Source organism: Lutra lutra, chromosome 8 (assembly GCF_902655055.1).
Source record: "Lutra lutra chromosome 8, mLutLut1.2, whole genome shotgun sequence".
NCBI classification, from domain to species: Eukaryota; Metazoa; Chordata; class Mammalia; order Carnivora; family Mustelidae; genus Lutra; species Lutra lutra.
Genome location: NC_062285.1, coordinates 24,217,137 through 24,239,001, shown reverse-complemented (window position 1 = coordinate 24,239,001; position 21,865 = coordinate 24,217,137). Strand labels below are relative to the sequence as shown.

The window sequence follows — 21,865 nt, the reverse complement described above, 5'->3', positions numbered from 1 at the left end:
AGGGGCCTTCAAGTTGGCTGAAGACACTGGAAAGCTTCATAAAAGAGATAAGATTTTTTTATGGACAAAATTTGAAAGGCACTGTAGAGAAAAACAATCAGTTGTATAAGGGTGGAGATATATGAAGTAACTTATATTTTTAAAAATATCCTTATTGAGATTTGATCCACATATTATAAAACTCACCCATTTAAAGTGTACAATTCAATATTTTCTTGCTGTGTTCATGGAGTATGCAAGCACCACCACAATCTAAGTTTAGAACATTCTCCTCATCCCAAAGAAATGTTGTATTTTCTCTTTCAAATTTCTTCCGTTAAATGTTTTTATAATAATAGAAAATCAAAGCATGAAGACAGAAACTTTTGATCTCTGCCATTGTGGGAACGCTTTTCATTGTGTGCAAAACAAACCACAAGTACATCATCGTGTCTTTATTTTTTCATTTTATTAGTGACAAGGTAAATAGGTATGTGACAATCTTCACAGATATCTACACATGTATTTAAATAAGAGAAGAAAAAGAAATGAGTTGAGTTGAAAGAGTGGGGTTTCAGTGGCAACTAGTTCCTGTTGTTTATTGTATAAAAATCTCCAAGAGTATGAAACTTGATTTGCCTATTTTTTCCACGCCTTCAAACCAGCTGCAAGAATTTCAGCAGGGATATCTAAAATACAATAGACTCTAACAGAGGCATGGTACAACATGACTTATGAAAGTGATTGGCAACGCTCTATGGGAAGGAAATACTCTCAGTGCACTGGTAGAGTGTTCCTCAAGTGGAAAGGATGCTCAGGAACTGCTGACTGGTGAGTTCACCTGATTTCAGGTGTCCCCCTTCCTCCATTTGCTTCCACATCTGAGGTGTCAGAGGGGACCACTGTGTGCATGATGATCCTCTGTCAAGTGCCTGTAGGTAGCAGTGCCCATCCCTCTAGAGTGGACCATTCTTGGCTGGGACTGTGAGGATCTTGCTCCTTCTGGGTCCCAGTCTTGTTCCTAGCATCTCTACTTTCCTCCAGCTGTCTGTGCAACCGGTTCATGGGGTCCTACACTTATGTAGCCCTAGGAGTTCTGAGTTTTTTCCACCTATGTTAGCTTAAAAGGCAATGGGTATGTTTTCTAAGGGACATTTTGACCCCAAATCCTGAGGAGCTAATCCCTATTGGCCCAAAGTCAGGCATGATGACAAGAGTTAGGGCATTTCTTGGGGGCAGAGAAAGCTATTGGGCACTCTTCCAATTATAAACAGACAGCCAGCTCCCTGTAAAACCAATTCTACCTAGAGGATTAACATGGAAGACCCCCAGAGGCTAGTGTGGGACCCTCACACTCTCTGAGGCACCTGCGGTTTTCACCCACAGTCAGCCATACACGCCAGGAGCCAGACTTCAGTCCTCACACACTTGAAACAGCTACCATGACAGGATTTAATTCACAAGTGGGAAAAATATGAACTGCATCAGAGTATTCTTCCATGTGCCTTGCATTTGGTTTCCAGTGAAGATCTGCAGCTGTAGCCAAATGGCTTGCCTCCACGTTAAGGCATGACAGAAAATTTAGTGTCTGTGAGTTTGGCTCATGTTTCAAATAAAGTGTGATTGTTGACATTGAGAATACAAATTTTCCAACTGCATTGTAAACTGAAGGATTTTGGTCTGCTTGCTCTATTATATGTAATATTCAGGATATTAATTTAAAAATAACTAATGCCAGTGTAAACATGCTTTAGATACATAGGTCTATAAAATATTGCACATAAATATAAAATTTGTTCAGCATTTCTTCATAGTAATTTTTCATTATCATAAAAAGGATACAAAATTGAGCAGGTTACATGAATTTGGCTGGTCAAGTTTACTTAAAAAATGATGACATGACGCACGGTTATGGATTATTTACAAGAGTTTTAAACATCAACTTTTTGTGATGGTTAAATTTTAGATGATGGGAGAATAGCCTAAATAACGATTAGTTTCCAAAGGTGTATGTACTATAAAGATTAGCAGTAGAAATGAGTAGTAAAGTTAGAATAGGCAATGGTAGATAAAATTCTTAGGAATTCCTTTTCTGGGTTCATCTCACATCTGCATAACTTTATATTTCTTTCCCATGTATGCTTCATTTGTCCTCCCTGTGTATATAAATTTGAGGTATAGTGGAAAAATAGGTATTTAATCCCAAGCTAAATATTGGCATTGCTTCTTATAGATATTAAGAATAATGTTTACCCATATTGTAAAATTGCTTTTTTATTAATGGACTCTAGAAATTTTACCATTACTTTTAATTACTAGACAGGTTCACAAATACCTTGAAATTTAGGTATTGCTAATTAAGTCAACAGGAAGATTTTTGTTTCTATAAAAGGAACTGTAAATACAACATTTGCAAAGCTAAATGAAGCAGATGTGAGTCCCTGGAAATTGTGAATAAAAGTGATTTCAATTAGCAGGTGATGTAGTCTTAAGTGAAACTGTCTGCTTTACTTTAACACTGTCTAAATCCTGAAGAAGCTCTATTAATTTATCTGCACAAGATGGTTATCTTAGAAGGGAATTTAGTGAGTGACTTTGAAAACCAGCTAACCAAATTGTAATGTCCAAATCTCCTAGATGACCAGACTATCCGCCTACAGACATGGAAAATAAATAAATAAATTGTTATCCTCAGTTACAAGACCATCTTTGTCGTTTCAAAAGTACTTTCACAGTACCAACAACATATGCTTGTCTCCCTGAGCCATAACTTCATTAGAAACATTTCTTTTCCATGGGGAGGTGTCATATATTCCGTTGGATGCAGTAGTGTTGGAAGGTTCGGTCCTAGTTCACCTTCTGAAGTCAATTGTGATTCAGACAGTTCATCTCTGTGGCTTGAGTTGGATTTACCTGGAAAGCAACTTGAGTTCCCATGCCCATTTCAGACATCTGCCAAAGACAGAACGACTAAAGCAAAAGACAACTTCCATGATTGCTAATGGTTTCCACAGTGTTGAGGACAGACGTTACATCGCCCAGAAGGGTCTCTGGGCTCTGTGGCAGCTTCTCCAAAGTGCAGCATAGAGGAGGTGATATTTCTGGGGTGCTTCCATTTCCTAGGTCACTGGCAGGTACAGGGAAATCTTTATTGAACCCTTGTGTTCCTTCTTTTCCTTGAACAGGACCAGTGTTCGCGTGCTTTGAGTTTGGGTTTTTCCTTTTCATGCCTCCGCTGCTTTCTCATCAGTCAATTGCTCCCTGTCATTCATATCATCTTGGGGGGGTCTTGCTCTGTCAAAGAATCCGCACTATAAACCAGAGAAAAGAGGGCTATAAAATCACATCGCTCTGGGAATGGGCCGAAACTCCTTATTCTAAGGATTTTCACTTTCTGTGTTTTCTAATGAAATCAGAGCTCTGTGGATATTATCTGTCTGATTCTCCAAATTAGGAGGGGAAAGCAGAGTATTCTTTACCTGCAGAGAAGAATTCATTGAGTAGTGCAGAGTGTTTGGATCCTTCCTCCTATCACGTCGTGGTAGTGGGATAATGTCCCTGTTTTGTATAATCCACTTGTGGACCTGGCGTTTTTTTCCTGATATTATACCTACAAGGCCCAAAGACTTCCTGTCTGCTTTTCTGGATGCTTTTTGGAGCCTGCAGAAGCACTAACTGCTGAAGTGTACTGTAGGCTACCTTGGAATGGAATTTAGGAAAAAGAGAGGAGATGTTTGCATATCTCTCTGTACTTGTGGAACACATAGCATACAGAGGAAAAGTAGATTGATCATTTCTTTCAATCTCAGAACATCTTAGTGACTTTCCAAAGATCAACCAGCAGCTTGAGGAAGAAGTGATTCTAGAATCTTCATCCTCCCGAATTTCTATTAGTATTTGGTTTAGAAACCTGGAACATCAGTTCTTACTATTTCTTACACTGAAGCCAAATTCACTGGGTTTCATTGAGAACTATTGAGTTGTCTTTTTTTTTTTCCCCCAGGACTAGTACCATATTCTGTCAATTGCCATATGTCATAGTATCATTTATGGAAACAAAGATACTAGAAATAAAAGAATAATGTAAGAGTCTATTTCTAAAGGCAAACTATGCAGTAGACTCTGTAGGCTCTGGATGGCACAAAACAGCTTACAATAATGATCAGGAAAGCCATATTTCATTCACATGGCAAGGTTTTCTCAGTTTACTAAGTAAGCCACATAACTGTTTTAAAATTAAAATACACTATGATTTTGGGGAACCACAACAAAAGTAGTTAACTCAGATGTGACCAGATTAATTACTCTTATAGTTATATAATTGTGACACTGTTCCTATTTTGGAATGGAAAGCTCTGTGAAACTGGGTAGTCATATTGGTTTTGGGCCAGAAATTAATGCCTATTGCAGATTTTTACAATAAACTTCAGTAAAACACATGAAAGAGTACATTAAATCTTCCTAATGGAGTTGGACTAATTGGCAAGATACAAAAAAACAAGTTCGAGAATATAACATGCATGATCTATCTGGCCTGATAGTGCAAGTATCAGTTAATTACTATATTAATCGCATCTGGATAGTGCTTATAGAGAAACATCTCAGAGGATTGCTGATAGGACCATGTCAGTAAAAAAGCTTGAGATCTTGATCCAAGCATACTGGAAAGAGGATCACAGGTCTCAGCTAAGAAAGTCTAACTCTCTCTGTATTTATTTACAAGAAAACTCAAGATAAAAACGGCGTTAAACACTCTTGGTCTTCTTACATGTCAGCTATACACGCATAGTAAGTTTGCCAGAACAAACATGATGCAATTTTCCTGTTATGCCTTTTGGACTGTTAAAAATTCCCAAATCATTACTCTGGCATTGTCTTTCTAAATCTCTAGGTGTATCCTTGTAAATCCTCTCAGTGGCTTCTCTAATCAACAAGAAAAATAAAAGAAATAAACTTACTTTCCATAAAGCTAAGGTTAAGATGGCCAGAACCAATAATCCAAGAAGTATTGCTAGTATTATTACCCATAATGGGATTGAGAAGGAAACATTTGGAGTTGCCCAAATAACGGATGTCTTAATCTGAAATGGAAAATAAAGCAAATGAGCTCGAACTCTTGGGTGAAATAAGGCAGTAATTATTACTATAATACTGGGAGGGGGTGGTTTCGTTCTGAAAAGTTCCATGTATAGTTGAAATCATCTCAGGGGAGATATGAATGTCTAAAGCACTCAAACATAGAATCTTAAAAACCAGCACATTCTCAGGTCCCCCAGGTTGGATGGAAGATCTAATTACAGACACCTGGTGTGTGTTTGGCTTAGATAAGCCCAGAAACCCTGACATGGAATTGAGGTAGACCGAGACGTAGAACCAATGAGGTGGAAAGGAATGACCTTAAATTGGGCTGGACCTTTTATGGCAGTAAGACTAAACGTAGACCCTCCACAAGGCCAAGTCTGTCCACACACATTTCTCCACAGAACTGAGGTAACCTCTTTGAGAGGTGAGTTGAATTGGATCCATCAGACTGCTGAATATGAAAAAAAGATTAGAAATTGCCTAATCTAACCCCCCATTTTCCAGATGAGATAATTGAGTCCCAGACAGGCTCAGTGAGCAAAGTGAATGCTAATTGTCCGATGCATTGGGGCTGTCTTCAATCCTAAGTCCAGGTTTCAGTTGCTACTAGAACTCATTTTAGTTCCCACTGTTGCTAGGGAATTTGGAGGAAAAGAAGAACCTCTCAGCAGACCTGCATGCATCACCTCTCCCTCCCCACTCGGGCAGAGCAGCTCTCCTGCCCACGTGCCCTTGGATAGCCAGTCAGCAAAAGAAGCTGTAGACCCCCAGACAAAACCAAGAAGAGGCCCAGTCATGATGCTAACACCCTCTGCCAAAGAAGAGAGAAGTAAAAATATTCTTGGATCTAAAATATCCTTCACCAAGGCAAGCCTATCTGGTTTTAAAGAGAAGTAAGCACTGCTCAGTTAAACTAGTCCCAAGTTCTCCTCGCTTTAAGTGTGCTGGTTGGAAGGATCATGGGTTGGGTCCTGACACCTGCTCAGGAGCTCTAGGCCACAGTTCTCTAACCTCCAATCAGGAGATAATAGAGGCATGGCCAAGGTCGATGGCTCTGTGATGAGTCCTGGCTGGACACATACGGTGTTTTTGTAGCCTACACCCAAGCATGGGGTCCTGACCATGCTCAGCTCTTTCCTCTGCAATCTTAAATTGGAGCATACTGCCTCTGTGCTTCTCAGCTTGTCTGGCTTTTCATTGCTCCTTCATCTTGGTCCATTTCCTCTATGCGGCGGACATCCTGATGACTTAATTCACTCAATTCTCCAGCCCCAGATATCATTTACATCCAGACTAAACAAAGGCACCAGGAGTAGAGAGACTGCTAGTCATTCCACATGCACAATGGTGCCAGGGACTTGAATCCCTGCTCTCAGTGAGAAAGAGGCTGGCCTTAACCTGCTCACCTTATCCCTTCCTCCTTCGCCTGCTAACTCCCGTTGCTGAGCAGTCCCTATTTCATCCAGCACATCAGCGGGAAATGCAGCAGTCCAAGACCATGCTGCGATTAGCCTCACCCCGCTTGCCGCAGTCTAAAGACAGGACACCTGGTGCATGAAGCAATGTACCGCAAGAACTCAAAGCAGTCATGATGCCCCTGGATTCTGCAGCCGCGTAACTTATTCTACACTGATCCTTTACGTGTACATGGCTGCATGAGCAAGACAGGGACTGATGACTTCCGAATCACCTCTCTTTATATTCCTTTCCCTTGGTGAATTACATCTAGTACCACCTATGAAAGCAGTGCTCAATCCTCATCGTAAGGTGCTCAGAGAAAGGACATGAAGTGGTCTTTCAAAATGATCCTAATATTGCTGGAAACAGACTCTTACAGTTTCAGTAATGAGAATTTCAGAATTTTAGAACCACAAGGGATAGTAGTGATCATGTACTTACCAGCCAGGTACAGTGAGCCAGGAGAGAGGAAATATGGAGCCATGGAAAATTCTGAGGTTTCTTTTCTTTGCTTTTTTTTTTTTTTTAAGATTTTATTTATTTATTTGACAGAGAGAGAATGTGTATGCATGCAGGCAGAGCAGCAGGCAGGGGAAGCAGCAGACTCCCCACTGAGAACCCTGGGATCATGACCTGGGTGGAAGGCAGAGTTTTTTTTTTTTTTTTAAAGATTTTATTTATTTATTTGACAGAGAGAGATCACAAGTAGGCAGAGAAGCAGGCAGAGAGAGAGAGAGGAGGAAGCAGGCTCCCTGCAGAGCAGAGAGCCCGATGCGGGGCTCGATCCCAGGACCCTGGGATCATGACCTGAGCCGAAGGCAGAGACTTTAACCCACTGAGCCACCCAGGCGCCCCGGAAGGCAGAGTTTTAACCAACTAGGCCGCCCAGGTGCCCCAATTCTGAAGTTTCTTATAACTGTTTCTTCCCCCTGAGTATACCTCTAAGTGCACTGAGGAAACAACATAGTTTCCGGCTATATTGGTACATGGACTAGAGATCCCAAAATTTATCAATAGGTAATTTATAGTAACACAAGGAACCATGTTCCTGATTTACCTTATTAATACCTTAATTTGCCTCTCATGGTGTCATGTTAAGCATAGGAAACCATCCCAGTTTTATGGAGAAAGAAGGGCCAGAGGGCCACACGCTGTTCTGTTCAATTTGTTAGGTTAGTAAAAAGCAATAGAGCTACCAGTGACTTTGCTGGGTTCCTTTGCCTCTCGACTAGTATAGGTTTTGATGTTATTATCTAAAAAACTGGTCATTTTGTAGGAACAAGTAGGGAAGGTCACTTACAAAGAGTTAATAATGATATGTGAAGGCTTTTTTTTTCCAGCAATGATGGAAAAATATAAATAAAATATTTAATTGAACAGGAAATGCTTATTAGGGTCTCCTGAAGCAGAAAACAGCTTTATAGGTATAATTACAAAATCTATTGGCTTTTCATTTGCAGTCACCTCCAAAGTTCCTGACAGCAGTGACTTAAAAACATTTGGGAGTAGATGATCCCTCCTGTCCTTTCAGTTCCAAAATTCTGAAAATCTCATCACCCAAATGGTCATCAGTCTGCTCCCAGTAACATTATGTTCACTTAAAAAATACCACGTTATTCCCTTTCTCTTGAGTATTTTACAAGTGAAGATTACACATGTCAGGTACATTTCCTGTAGGTCATCATATGTAATTAACCAGGAGGAAAGGACAAAGAGTTTTAAAAGAAAGCAAACTGGAAAACTTCCCCCCGGAGTCTGCTTTCTGCTATTCTTACCTGCTGCCTTTAGGACATCCACTTGGCACTTAAGCTGCCCAAACTTCTCAATCTAAAATGCAAACAGCTGCAAAGACCTTCCTTGGCCCCTGGTGTTTTCCTAAACCTATCTAGGCTTTGCACCGCACAGTCAAGAAGTCACTACGTTGAGGACAGTGGAAATACAGAAAATCAACAACAGTGCCCCAGAGCATTTCTCCAGATTTCCACTGCAGGGGAGCTAACTGGTTGTTGCTAGGAAGAGGTAGATAAAGAGTCAAGGGTGACACATCATTGGAGGAGGCATACGTGTCTTGGAAAGGCAGGTCTTTCTGAGGACACATTGATCAGGGAGTCATATGACTTATTCATGTGTATAAATGCCAGTGGGGCATTTCCTTTATGGGTGGAAACAGGTAAAGACCAACTTTTCCTGAAAGTCAATGCTCTGTATAAATTAGAAACTTAAACTACAAAGGCGAGCTTACTAGGGAAAGACACTGGATCACTTTTATAGGACCAAAGCTTATTTAAATTTGTATTAGAGCTGTGGAAATTACAGAATGGTTTTGGGAACGCTTGCCAAGTAATAAAATGTTGGAAAATGCTAAAACTTTGTTAGTATTTATGTTTGTCTTGCAGCTCATTTCGATAAGCCCACAAGAAACTTCGTTATCCACTGGATAACTAATAGGGAGAAAAATAGGTCTTAATTTTCGGTTTCTTATGACAAAACACTGATTTTAGTGTAATAATTTTTCATTCATTTTAAATAAGATTTATTAAATACCCCATGTTCTCTGAAGCTCTGTAGATATGATCATCAGCTCTAAGCTGAAACATTCTGTAACCCTGCTCTAGATCAGTGCAAGCCAATAGAAATATAATGTAACCCACATGTGTAATTTAAGAATTTTCAGTAGCCACATTAAAAAAGAGGAGAGGTTAATTTTAATAATTTGTTTAGCCCTAAATATCAAAACTATTATTTCAACATGCAATTGATACCAAAATATTCCCTAAACATTTTAAACTCTGCCTATTTTTAAAATGAAGTCTCCAAATTCAGTGTGTATTTTATATGTGCAGCACATAACAACAAACTAGATTTTCAGTGGTTAAAGGGAAATGTAGTCTCACAGAAAAAACACACTGCATTTAATGGACAAACACCTTACATAGCAACAGTTTTTAGGTTTACATTTAAATGAGTTAAAGTAAAACTACTAGTTCATGCTCAGCATGGCCACCTCTCAGGTACTCGCTAACCGCATGTGGCTGATTGCCACCACACTGGACTGCACAGCTCTAGAACATTTTGTATAATCTCACACAACGTTGTATTCGCCCATTTACCTAAGTCCCTCCTTATAAGAGTCATTCCTTAAGAAGGTGGTCCCAAGGCAGAAGGTGGGGTATACTGAGAACTAAAGTTTCCTTGAGAATGTGGGCAAGCGATTACATATATCCACTGTTTTAAGAAAGAAGGGAAATGTTGACTAACTGAAGTAAATACTTAAAATTTAGGGAGAAAAACTCAAGTGTGTGCCAACTAATCAATAAACTATTCCAGTTTATTTTCATGTATCAAGAACCTACAGCTATTTAAAGAAATGGCATAGAATTTTAACAATTCACTTATAATTATCTGCAACTTTAGGAAGTGAGATTCATAAATTTTAAGTGGTTTAGATTTTCTTAAAGTGATGCTAAGTAGGGAACATTTAATCTTACCTTCATCATGTCATAAATCTTGTTTTTCTTTATTATGGTTGAAAGACTATAAATAAATTTTTAATATGCCTACATTTTATCATTGACATTTACGATATGTTTTTGTATATTTTGACAAAATACCAAGGTAGAAGGAGAAAGCTCCCTTGTATTTGCAACTGTAATTAATGTTGACATCTGACAAAATCTTGTATAAACATACTTCATAGGGGTCAAAGGAATGTTTTAAATGAATGGAGCAAGATACCCTACCTACAGTGCCATTTAGAACAAAATAATATCATAAGGTGGACCAGCTGGACACACATTTTAACAACATTTAAATAACCCCTATGAGATAAGCAGTTTGAACTCCAAACAGTTGTTTAATATAGTAATTCCTTTTTAAGGTTCTGAAGTTGTGCTAACAAATGAAATGGATTCACAGTTTTTGTATGAGGTTTTCAATAAGGATTCTCATGTACTCTTCTATAATAACTATTGTTGGAGTTATACTAGACTATAATATTCCCTCCTAGGTGTCAATTATGGAATTCAGATTTAGTGGGACAACATATAAATGCCAATGTTTGTTGCTAAACAAAGAAAGTGTTCAAGTAACTGAATCCTGTTTTTACTGCTGTGCTGTAATGATTGAGCATTCAATCATAGCCCTTTGCATCAGGCCACTTTCCCTTATCTCTGAACACAGCAAGGGTCATGTTTCAAGAGTTCCTTAAAAACACAGACATGCTGCAGGTAGTGATAGGGGGCACTCTTTCCTTCAATGTGTGAAGCTCACATGGGGCTCCAGAAATGGTTGAATCATGACCATGTTGACAAGGGAATACAAACTAATTATCCCATGCAAGGGCATAGGAAAACAAGTCTCCTTACAAAAGAAGTATCTGAGAGGGTTTCCCCATTGGCAGAGTATGGATTGGAGCTGTTATGGTTCTCAACCTAGTCCAACTGATAGAGCACCTGAAAGCAATTCCCTTTTGCTGCATTCTTTTCCAGATGAAAATGACCTTTGAGAAGAACTCACTTAAAAAAAAAAAAATCAGCCAGCTCAGAGCACAGTCCTCTCAAACCAAGCCACAGGAAAATCATTTCCCTGCAGCACAGAGCAAACTTTCCACCAGCCAGATCTCCACTCTGTCAGGTATTGGGAGACCTGACAGCACCTTCATTCCTAAATGTTTTTCCAATAACCTTACCATAAATGATGTGGTAAATCATCCACCTCAGGTAATAGGGCTTTTAAAAAATACAGTGACAAGGGTGGTGGGAATGGGGGAAGAACATGTATCAGATGATTTTGTGGATCTTTTGAGATGAGTTGAGAGCAGCAGGCTGTCACCTGTGGCCAGTACAGAAAGACCCAACACTGTTGACGGGATTGGCTGTAACATATGTTTCTGGTATGGAACACATGCTCTGAGAAAACAAAGGGATCCAGATTTATCTCCCTGAGAGAGACAAGCCTTTGAACCTCTTTGGATGAACATTCTATATTAAAACGCAAAGCCTCTGTCTTCTAGGTTGAATGTAAATCCAAACTACAGCAGACATCTTGTGAGGGCAAGAAAGTTGAAATAAATGAAGAAAGATGTGGCTGTGCTTACTTTAAAATGCCACCAAAAATTTATGAAAATATTTTGACATTTCCAACCTGGGCTTCTTTGACTTAATCAGGGAGGGTGAGACATTTTGGGAGGGTTACTATTACTGAGACTTGAGGTGTACCTTGTTCCAGGTATAATGCAGGGCTTCAGAGACATCATTTTACTAACCTTCTCAACAATGCTTTCAGGTGAATATAACAGCCTGAGGGAGGTACAGTGATTTCCTGAAGATTTCCTAATCAGAGTGGGTGGAGCCAGGATGAAGCCCAAGAGAATGTGTGTGTGTGTGTGTGTGTGTGTTTAGTAATATAATCCCATTTTTGTTGTTTTTTATTTTTCAAATTTGATTTTTAAAAATTTTCTTAATTTACCCATATAGTATATTCTTAGTTTCAGAGGTAGAGTTTAGTGACTCATTAGTTGTCTGTAACACCTAGTGCTCATTCTAACACCTAGTGCCTCCTTCATGCCCATCACCCACTTATCTCATCCCCTGCCCCTCTTCCCTCCAGCAACCCTCAGTTTGTTTCTGAAACACGTTTGAAATATGGGTTTTGCTCTGTGTTGCCTGGCCCCGTGCTAGAGAGTCCTAGTGCTTTTATTTAATTTTTAATTTTTTTAAAAAGATTTTATTTATTTGACAGACAGAGATCACAAGTCGGCAGAGAGGCAGGCAGAGAGAGAGGGAGGAAGCAGGCTCCCTGCTGAGCAGAGAGCCTGATGCGGGGCTCAATCCCAGGACCCTGAGATCATGAGCTGAGCCGAAGGCAGAGGCTTTAACCCACTGAGTCACCCAGGCGCCCCTTAATTTTTTAATTTTTTAAGTAAGTTCCACACCTGGGGTGGAGCCCAACACAGGGCTTGAACTCACAACCCTGAGATCAAGACCTGAGCTGAGATCAAGGGTCTGATGCTTAACCAACTGAGCCACCCAGGCGCCCTCTTAGTACTTTTATTTTATTTATTTATTTGCATTTTATACTCTCAATAGATGCTGAAAAAGCATTTGACAAAGTACAGCATCCTTTCTTGATCAAAACTCTTCAAAGTGTAGGGATAGAGGGTACATACCTCAATATCATCAAAGCCATCTATGAAAAACCCACAGCAAATATCATTCTCAATGGGGAAAAACTAAGAGCTTTTCCTCTAAGGTCAGGAACATGGCAGCGCTGTCCACTACCACCACTGCTATTCAACATAATACTAGAAGTCCTAGCCTCTCAGTGTTTATAAAGCACAGTGCCAGGGTTGTACCCGACAGACATCCTCAATCCTGATATTTGCGGTGAGGTCTTAGCATATATGTATTTAAAGTCGCGTGAGTGATGATGCTTTGGATACTCAGGGTTGAAAATCACTAATCAAAGGATTCATCTAATTTAAATTGCTAGAATTAGATTAGGCTAGAAAGATTAAATTTTATAACTACATTTTAAGACCTAGGCTGATAAGACGTCATGACAGTATCAACTTAACCACACCAAGCAGTGCTTCTCAGACTGTACTGTGGACCTGATGCCCTGATGATTGTGATAAAATGCAGGTCCTGATTCAGCAGGTCTAGAGTGAGGCTTGTTTCTGAATTTCTGATGATTTCCTAGGTGATGCAGAGGCTGTTGTCTGCAAATTGTACTGCGAGTAACCAGGGTTCAAGTGGAGGTTGTATCCAGGGAAGGACCCAGAGGTGAAGATTTAAATCTTACTATTTTCCCCAGAACTCTGGCTGTAATCATCTTCATTGTAAACTCTGGGTTTGGGTGACTGTGCCTGTTCATCCTCTGTCCCCTGTGTCTGCATCCCCTCTCCGTGGCCCTGCCATCTGCTGAGGATGACAGCAGTTGTATTGTGATAGAGACCCCCATCAGTAAAGTTTAATAGCCCCAATTTAAAAATAACATTTCATTCAAATGAAGCACATAGTGTACTCTTTTTTTTTTTTTTCCCAGCTGAAAATTCTAGTTCTTTGCATGGAAAGGAAAGATGACTAGGGTCATCCGGTTGTCCCTAAGGAGGAGATTCCTCCCCCCGACGCCACCTCACTCATCATGCTGTCTTTAAAATTAAACAATCAGGACAATTGCATTATAATCATGCTATCTGGACTTCTTCGAAATAAAATCGCTTGCTTAAAAAGTAGTATTGGTCCTGTCCTGTGATTTTTTTGAGTAGAAATTAATAAATAAATTAAATAAATAAATAGAAGTAAATAAATAAATAAAACTATCAGTTTTAAAATTTGATCAACAATACTAAGTCATTTCCAGATGTAGATAAGAAAATAGTGATCTGGAGAAGGTAACTTTCTTCAAGTCAATATAATAAGCACTTAAACATAGCACAAGATGAATGGTGATTTAAAAAATAAGTATTTAATGAAATTATTGTGCCTCTATATTTTTCAGATACTCACTGCTATGCTTCCCTCTGGGAGTTTTGCTGGTTGATCTTTATAAGGCATCTTCTTAACTTTGAAGGACACCAGGGATGCAAGAGAATAGGGATCATTTTTTCTCTGAAATTAGAAATATTTATTTCAATGTATTCCATGCAAATATTTTAAAAGTTACACAGGAAGGAACCTGTGTACACAGGAAGTTATAGGAAGCCATACAGTGGTTTTCAGTGTTTTCCATTTCCAAAGCAAAATGTCATTTTCCTTCTTTCTTCTTTTTTCTCTTTTAAAAAAATTTTCCCTATCCAATCATCTATCATACATCCAGATACCCTTTGAGGCAATCCATCCCACTGTCCATCCAACTGCCCACCCAGTTATTCATCCTCTTCTCAGTTCTAAAAAGAATTTGTCTTATTAACAAAAGACTTGGTACAATGAACGTTAGAATAAAAACAGAAAGTCAGAGTCCTAGAGAGGGGCAAGCACAAGGATTAATATAGTTGCTGCTAGTGAAGAATGAAGGGGAGATAGAATGGGTTATAAAATTCTTAGTATTTGATAAAGGGAAATATTTTAGGAGAGAGACTGATACTAAATTATAAAGAAATTTATCACATTTCATCTTATACAGAAGACCCAGAGAAGGCTTAGTCTTAGCACTGTTAGGATTTTAGGGTTGGATGGGGGACTGTCCTGAGCATTGTAGGATGTGTAGTAGTATCTCTAGTCTGTACCCACTAGATGTCAGCTCTACCCCACCTCTACCCCATACTTCTACCCACAACTCCACCCCAGTTGTGACAATCAAAAATGTCTCTAGTTATTGTCAGTGTCCCCCATGGAGCAAAATCCCCTTGGTTAAGAACCACTGACTTAAACCATAGAGTTTTTGATAAAACTTTGCAGCAAAAATTTTTTTTTGTTTGTTTAATTGGTTCTTATATAAACTGTTGATTAAAGTCAAAGGAAAATATTTAAGACTCAGTCAAGGAAGGCTGTTTTGAGAACATAAATTTCTGTGGTTCCCCACCATTTAACTTAAGACAGTGATTAGAGCTATCCAGTCTTGGGCTGTAGCTGGTTCATAATGGCTCTTAAGAGCAGACTTAAAATTTCAGGAATTTTGAGTATCGATTGTCAAACAGAGCCATTTTTAAACTTCTATATATGTAACTTTCAGAAAATTATATTTTTAAAAAGGTAATACACACTCAAAACTCAGTATTTATTAACTATTTTGTTGTATTTTACTAGTACCTATGCTCTTCATAGTCTGTTGTATCTGGAAGGGGAAATACTATATAAATGGTGTGCTAGTGCCTCTCTTCCCAACTCCAGATTTGGTGATGTCATGCTGCCAGCTTGAAATCGGCCATAGTGGGAATATTTACACCATGGGAATCAGCAAATGCTACACACTGGAGCTTTCCTTCCTCCCACAGAGCAGTTTATTAAACATTCACCAGCACTTCACCATTTATAATCCAATGTTGGTTTCCTGAGGCCAATCCATCAAGTTGGACTGTATAATTTTGTTTGCATTTTTTTACAAAGTTTTTCTTTTTCCTGTGACTGAATTTTTTTCTCCCATCAATAAATCCCATTTCCTCTAGATGATAAGGACAGGCCAGAGTATGCAAAACTTTTAAATACTTCAAGTCACTGTATCTTTGGCTTTCTCCTCCTTTCTACCCTAACATTCTAAGATAAGTAATTTTATTCATTTGGAAAAATTATTTTTTGGTTATTATTCTTTGGATGTTCTCTTGTCTCCTGGCTTTTCCATTTTTAACTGAAAGTTGAAGTGTTTTTTATTTTTTATTTATTTTTTAAAAATTTTACTTTTAAAAGATTTTATTTATTTATTTGACAGACAGAGATCACAAGTAGGCAGAGAGGTAGGCATAGAGAAAGGAGGAAGCAGGCTCCTCGCTGAGCACAGAGCCCGATGTGGGGCTCGATCCCAGGACCCTGGGATCACGACCAGAGTCGAAGGCAAAAGGCTTTAACCCACAGAGCCATCCAGGCTTCCATGTTTTTTAAAACGTGGAAAAACTTTGCTCATAATATCTGGCATGTATTTGGTGATTTAAACCAATTTTCTCTACCATCCTGGCTGGTAGGCACAGAAGGAACATGACCAAATTCTGGTCATGCTATTCTGCATCACAATTATATACTCACATGTATGTCCATGCTCCCCAAACTCCAATGAACAAGTTTTCACTAGTCTCCAGGTTCAATTAAAAAAATTGATAGAGGGGCACCTGGGTGGCTTAGTGGGTTAAGCCGCTGCCTTCGGCTCGGGTCATGGTCTCGGGGTTCTGGGATCGAGCCCCGCATCGGGCTCTCTGCTCTGCGGGGGGCCTGCTTCCTCCCCTCTCTCTGCCTGCCTCTCTGCCTGCTTGTGATCTCTCTCTCTCTGTCAAATAAATAAATAAAATCTTTAAAAGAAAAAATTGATAGAAAATAATTGTCTTGCTCTCGAGGTTGTATCTTTGAGGAACAAATCAGCAGAGACCTCCGTCTCTGTCTCAACTCTAGATGGGAAGTTTTGTCCTGCCTGATTCTGCATTTATGAATATGAAAGTTTCTTAATGAGTAAAATGTGGAATTTTAACTCTAGAATGTAGAACATGGAGAAACATGTTTCTCTGAGGGGATTTCTATTCACCTCCTTCCTTTACCCCCTCTGCTCTTGGCCACAGTTTGATTTTTCCTTATGTTTTACTTTATCACCAATCCTTAGTATCCTTTCCAGTGGTTCACAACCTCTTGGGTTTTGCTGAGCTTCAGAAACAGCTGGGATCAGGGTCAGGGATTCTGATTCAGAAAGATGAGGAAGAAACTATATTTGTCCTACATTGTTTGCAATTTTGATCTTGTTGTTTAACTTATTATTTGTCTCTGCTACTTTTCTCCTGAACAAGGTTATATAGAAATGGAGGGTATAAACCATGGAATATAGTGTTTATATCTTCCACAGCACCTTGAACAGCATCAACCCTGGCCGACTAATCATGTAAATGGACAGTGAATGAACCTTCCCACCCCACATAACATCCGTTTGATAGCACCTTATAGAAGGTTTAGTTCTTTCAGTGGTTGAATTGGACTCCCTCTGCTATCAACTATATTAGAAAGTTCCAGAAGTTGTAAGAGAGGTAGTGACATAAAATGGCGGCTGTGGTTCATGAATATGGGCTGTTGACCTGCCCCTCCACTATTTGATTCAGTGATGAAAACTGACACAGTCTGGGGCCTGAACAAATTAAGGTGTTAGGCAAAGAGCCTGCAAACAATACATCTCATAGATGGAACTACTCTTTATTTTAAATTATTCTCCAAAACCAAGGTTTCTTTCATCCTCTTCAGTAGGAAAATGCATTTATTTTTTTCATTTTCTAGATGCTCTAGTGCTTCAAAGAACGGGGAATATAAGCAGTTAGGGTACGATCAGCTGGGGCAGCCCCAAAGATATGCTAGTCTTGTGACTGCAGGTCAAAGGCATGGCACAGGTAAGTATTTAATTCATGAACAACAGTTATGAGCACAGTAATATTATTGATTCCACTTTCAAAGTTGAATGCTTTCAGCCAGGGTCTTCACATAACAACTGCATTTTTCTTAGGTTTAAAAGAAATCTCCTCTTCCATATAGCAATCTACTCATGTAATAGCAATCACTGCCATACTACAGGCAATTTAGGTTTGAGAGAGCAGCTGGCGTTAATATCCCTTGACAATATCTTGGACCTTCGGCCAGCCCCAGCTAGCTATCAATCCTCAGAAAATGACCTGCTCCTCTGTCACTGCTGCATCATTTCGACCATGGTTTGCAGCTCACTAGCTGCTTCTATTCTGCACTTCTGCATAATGATTTGCTTATGATCTTGATACTAATAAAAATCCTTTAGCTGGTAACAAGTGGAGAGTGAGGCTTTTGAATTAGTTAAATACATGGTGTGGCTGGTAACATCTTGAACCCTTCCACTCCGACCTTCCCACTGCTTAATTCCTTCTCAAGAATTCTTTTTGACCACATAGCCCATGTTTAAGTACTCAACATTTGCCAGAAACAAAGCCTTGTATGATGACAAAACCCAAGCAATTACTGGTAAAATCTTACACTGTGAAGGATTGTTTCCAGCAACAATCACAGGACAGGGTATCATTTAGGACTAATCTAAACAAAATCTGTTTCTGACCAGTTTGCATGTTCACCAAGTGGACAGAAACAAACATAATGCAGCAAATCATGTCATGCAAGAATTGTAAACTTTCTAGTTTGGATTAGGAAGGCAGGAAATGTTTACCTCCTTCTGGATTGCATGACAAAACCATTAAAGACCTCCAGTATGTAGTATATTCTTAGAGCAGGAGAGTCAGAGAGGGAGTGAGGGAAAGAGATTGCAGTAAGGAAGGCACTCTTCTTTGGCATTCAGATTCCAAGACTGGAATAAGCAGAACCTGGGCATGTGGAAATGTGGGCTATGGCTGTGCATAAATGCTGGTGACTTGAGCCACTCTTTCTCATCTTGGTTTTGGCTCAGGTCATGATCTCAGGGACCTGGGGTCATTGAACCCCACGTCAGGCTCTGTGCTCAGCAGGGAGTCTGCTGGAGATTCTCTTTCTCCTTCTGCCCCTCTCCCTGCTCTCTCTCTAAGAAGTTAATCATCTTTAAAGAAAATAATCACGTTTCCCTTGACTGTGGGGTCATAATGATTTTAGTTCTTCACCAAAAAGTTATTCTCCCTTATTTCAGTAGGATGTGACGCCTAAAGTAATAGAAGGAATGTATGGTTATCACTGAAGTCTGTATGGGCTTGGGAATTCAGTGAGACTGCTCTCCTCAACTCCTCAACTCTGAGATAGGAAGTAACAACCCAAAAGCAGAGTAACCATGAGCAAATTGATGGAAAGGAAGTGTTACTTGAATAGGTGCCTGGTGCATAGTTGGTACTCCATGGTATTTGTTTAGTGAATGAATAAATAGTGGTTTAACTAAAAAAAAAAAAAAACAAAAACCCAAATCAAATAAATTGTGTACTGCACTTATCTCTGGTACAGGCATTTAAAACTGGGGGTTATTTTGCCCCCCAGGGGACATTGTCAATGTCTGGAGACAGTTTTGATAGTCCCTGCTGGGGTGTGGGTTGCATCTAGTGGGTGGGGGGGGGCAGGGATACTGCTAAACATCCTATAAAGCACTTCCTATAAAGCATTTTATAATCCTATAATGATAGGTGCCCCACAATAAAGAATGATCTGATTTGAAATAGTATGCTGAGATTAAGAAACCCCACTTTTGGTTAAAGAAAAAAAAGCTTCACAACTACCATTTCAAAAATACCTTTAACTTTCTCTCTATTTATTTTTGAAACAAAACTAAGATTTGTGAGACTACAGAAGTATTTTGAATCCCAGAAAACATGAAAATCCAGAGCTATTAAATTCTGTATTTATTAATTAGACTCAAAAGCATTTTACCATTTGATTTTCTACAGTGCAGTGAGCCAGATGAATTTTTTAGTAGTTAAAATATGAGCAAGAATGCATAGATTTGGTAGGGTTTTTAATTTAGCTTATTGTCCCCTCTCTAAATCCTTTCTAAACAACAAGATCACAACATAGTAATATCACTTAAATAAATAGCTCTTCCCAAATGGAAAAATTAATTTGTTTAGTATAAAAAATCTTAAAACTTTAAAATGCACACAGTCCACAGAATTATCTGTGGCAGCGTGAGATGCCACAGTACAGATACCCTGAAGCAGCCAAGCATTTACTTATCACACTTATGTGGAATGTCACTGAGATGTGTCCAGGCTGGAGCCCAGGCTGTGGGAATATCCCTTTTTCCTTCTTCATTGATTTCTATTTTGACCCTTTTGGGCATACAGCTTTCACTATGCACTGGTACTCACCATCATTCTGCTAATATTTACTAAAGAACTACTATGTACTGGGCGCTGGGTAGACAGTGGTGAGCTAAATAGATTTATTTGAAGCTAAGTTGGTGTCTAAAGGTCACAGGGACTCAGGATATTTACATTGTCTTCACCTAAAAGATGAAGGATTATTACTCAGCCATAAAGAAGAAGGAAGTCCTGCCTTTTGTGACAACACAGATGAATGAGAAGGGCATTACAGTAAGTAAAATAAGTCAGAAAAAGACAAATACTGTATGACATCACTTAACATGTGGAATCTAAAGAAACAGAACTCAGGAATAGAGTAGATCAGGTTGTTGGTTGCCAGAGGCTGGGGGGAGGGGGTGGGATTGGGGAGATGCTGGTCAGAGGATACAAACTTCCATATACAAGATGAGTGAGTTCTGGGTATCTAATATATAATTAAAAATACCATATTGGATTCTTGAGAGCTGTTAAGAGAGTAGATCTTTAAAGTTATCACCTTCCCTCCACACACACACACACACACACACACACACACACAGGTAATTACATGAGGCGATGGAGGTGTGAACTAACTTCAGTGCAGTAACCATTCCAAAACATATCCATGTGTCCAATCATCATGCTATAGCCTTAAACTTCCATACGTTATATGTCAACAATGACTCGATAAAGCTGGAAAAAAAATGTCTTCACCTGATGGGAAAGATGACCAGCTGATCTTGGCTGAATGTCTCCATAGATGTGTCTTAACAATTTTAAAAATTTTTAAATGAAAAAATTCAGAATGTTTTAAATTTAAAAATTAAAACATTTAAAAATCCCTTTTTGGAAAACTTCCTGCCAAGCTTTTAAGGAGAGGTTCCCTTGCAAGTATGTGTTATTACCTGGAGGAAGGTCTTGGCCCATAACCGTGATCTGACTTTTAGGACGGCGCTTTCTCCTCCTTCTAGCCTCCCCACTGCACAGGACATCTGTAAGCACTTGATATTTGTACAATTCTGCAACAAAGCAAAACAAAATAAAACCAAACAACAGCAGTGGTGGCTAATCAGTGTCTTTAAATTGTAGTGGAAAATCAACATTCAGTTTATCGGCACTGCATTTTCTCAGAAGTCAGCACCTCATTCATAAATCATTCATTTAAATGACAAACAATTACACAGAAACAACCAAGAGAAAACACAGTTTGGTAGTCATGATGCATCAGTTTTACTGGTGGTGTAGAGATAAAAGGGAACGTGTAATACGATACAAGATTTAAGCTTCTTTTCTTTCCTACGAACTTGAAACAACCCTCCTGCAACAGTGATTAGATTGTTCTGTTTCAATTTCATTACTCAGAACGTGGGAAGACATTTCTTATAGACACTTACATTACACTTACATTTCTTATAGACTTGCTGGACTAAGCAAGTCCTGAAAAGGCTTCAGAGGAAGCTCCCTGTATCTATATTATCTCAAAGGCCCAGTGTTCTCAACCCATTTGTTCTAAAACATTCTTCTCTCTCAATTACTTCTTGGTGATAAAGCAGAATCTTCTTCAAGTTCCATCCATTAAGCTGTTTTTAACCTAGTTCCTAGTTCTGCCAACTTACAGTGGGTAACTTATACTCTATGAAATGCATGTTCCAGGGATGTATTTGTTATGATGACATTCTACCTGTCAAATCGTATTTTCTGATTAGATCCAGTATTTGGATCCATTTTATTTCAATTTATTTATTTCAGTGTACACTTCTCATCCATTTTCTGTGTACCTAGGTACAGGATGGTACTTCTTGAATTGTACTCTGTCACTGATTTGAATTTCTCGAGTGGGCTATGCTTTATTTATTTCTCACATCTCCAGCACTGGGCTCTGGCCTATCGATGCTCAATAAACGTTAGTTTATTGAATAGTATGAGGAGGATTTAATGGAGGCATTTCATTTT

General features: G+C 39.1%; 1 protein-coding gene across 1 annotated transcript in view; it reads right to left on the bottom strand.

Annotated features, from left to right (window-relative positions):
* Positions 1–429: 429 nt before the first annotated feature.
* Positions 430–21,865, bottom strand: part of ITGA8 (integrin subunit alpha 8) — a 172,918-nt gene continuing 151,482 nt past the window's right edge. Inside the window, exons 27-30 of the mRNA XM_047742468.1 lie at positions 20,818–20,931; positions 14,028–14,129; positions 4,938–5,060; positions 430–3,290 (exon numbers count right to left, since the gene is read on the bottom strand). Coding sequence (XP_047598424.1) covers positions 3,204–3,290; positions 4,938–5,060; positions 14,028–14,129; positions 20,818–20,931 — 426 coding nt within the window. The 3' untranslated portion in view covers positions 430–3,203. The remainder of the gene's footprint in view (positions 3,291–4,937; positions 5,061–14,027; positions 14,130–20,817; positions 20,932–21,865) is intronic.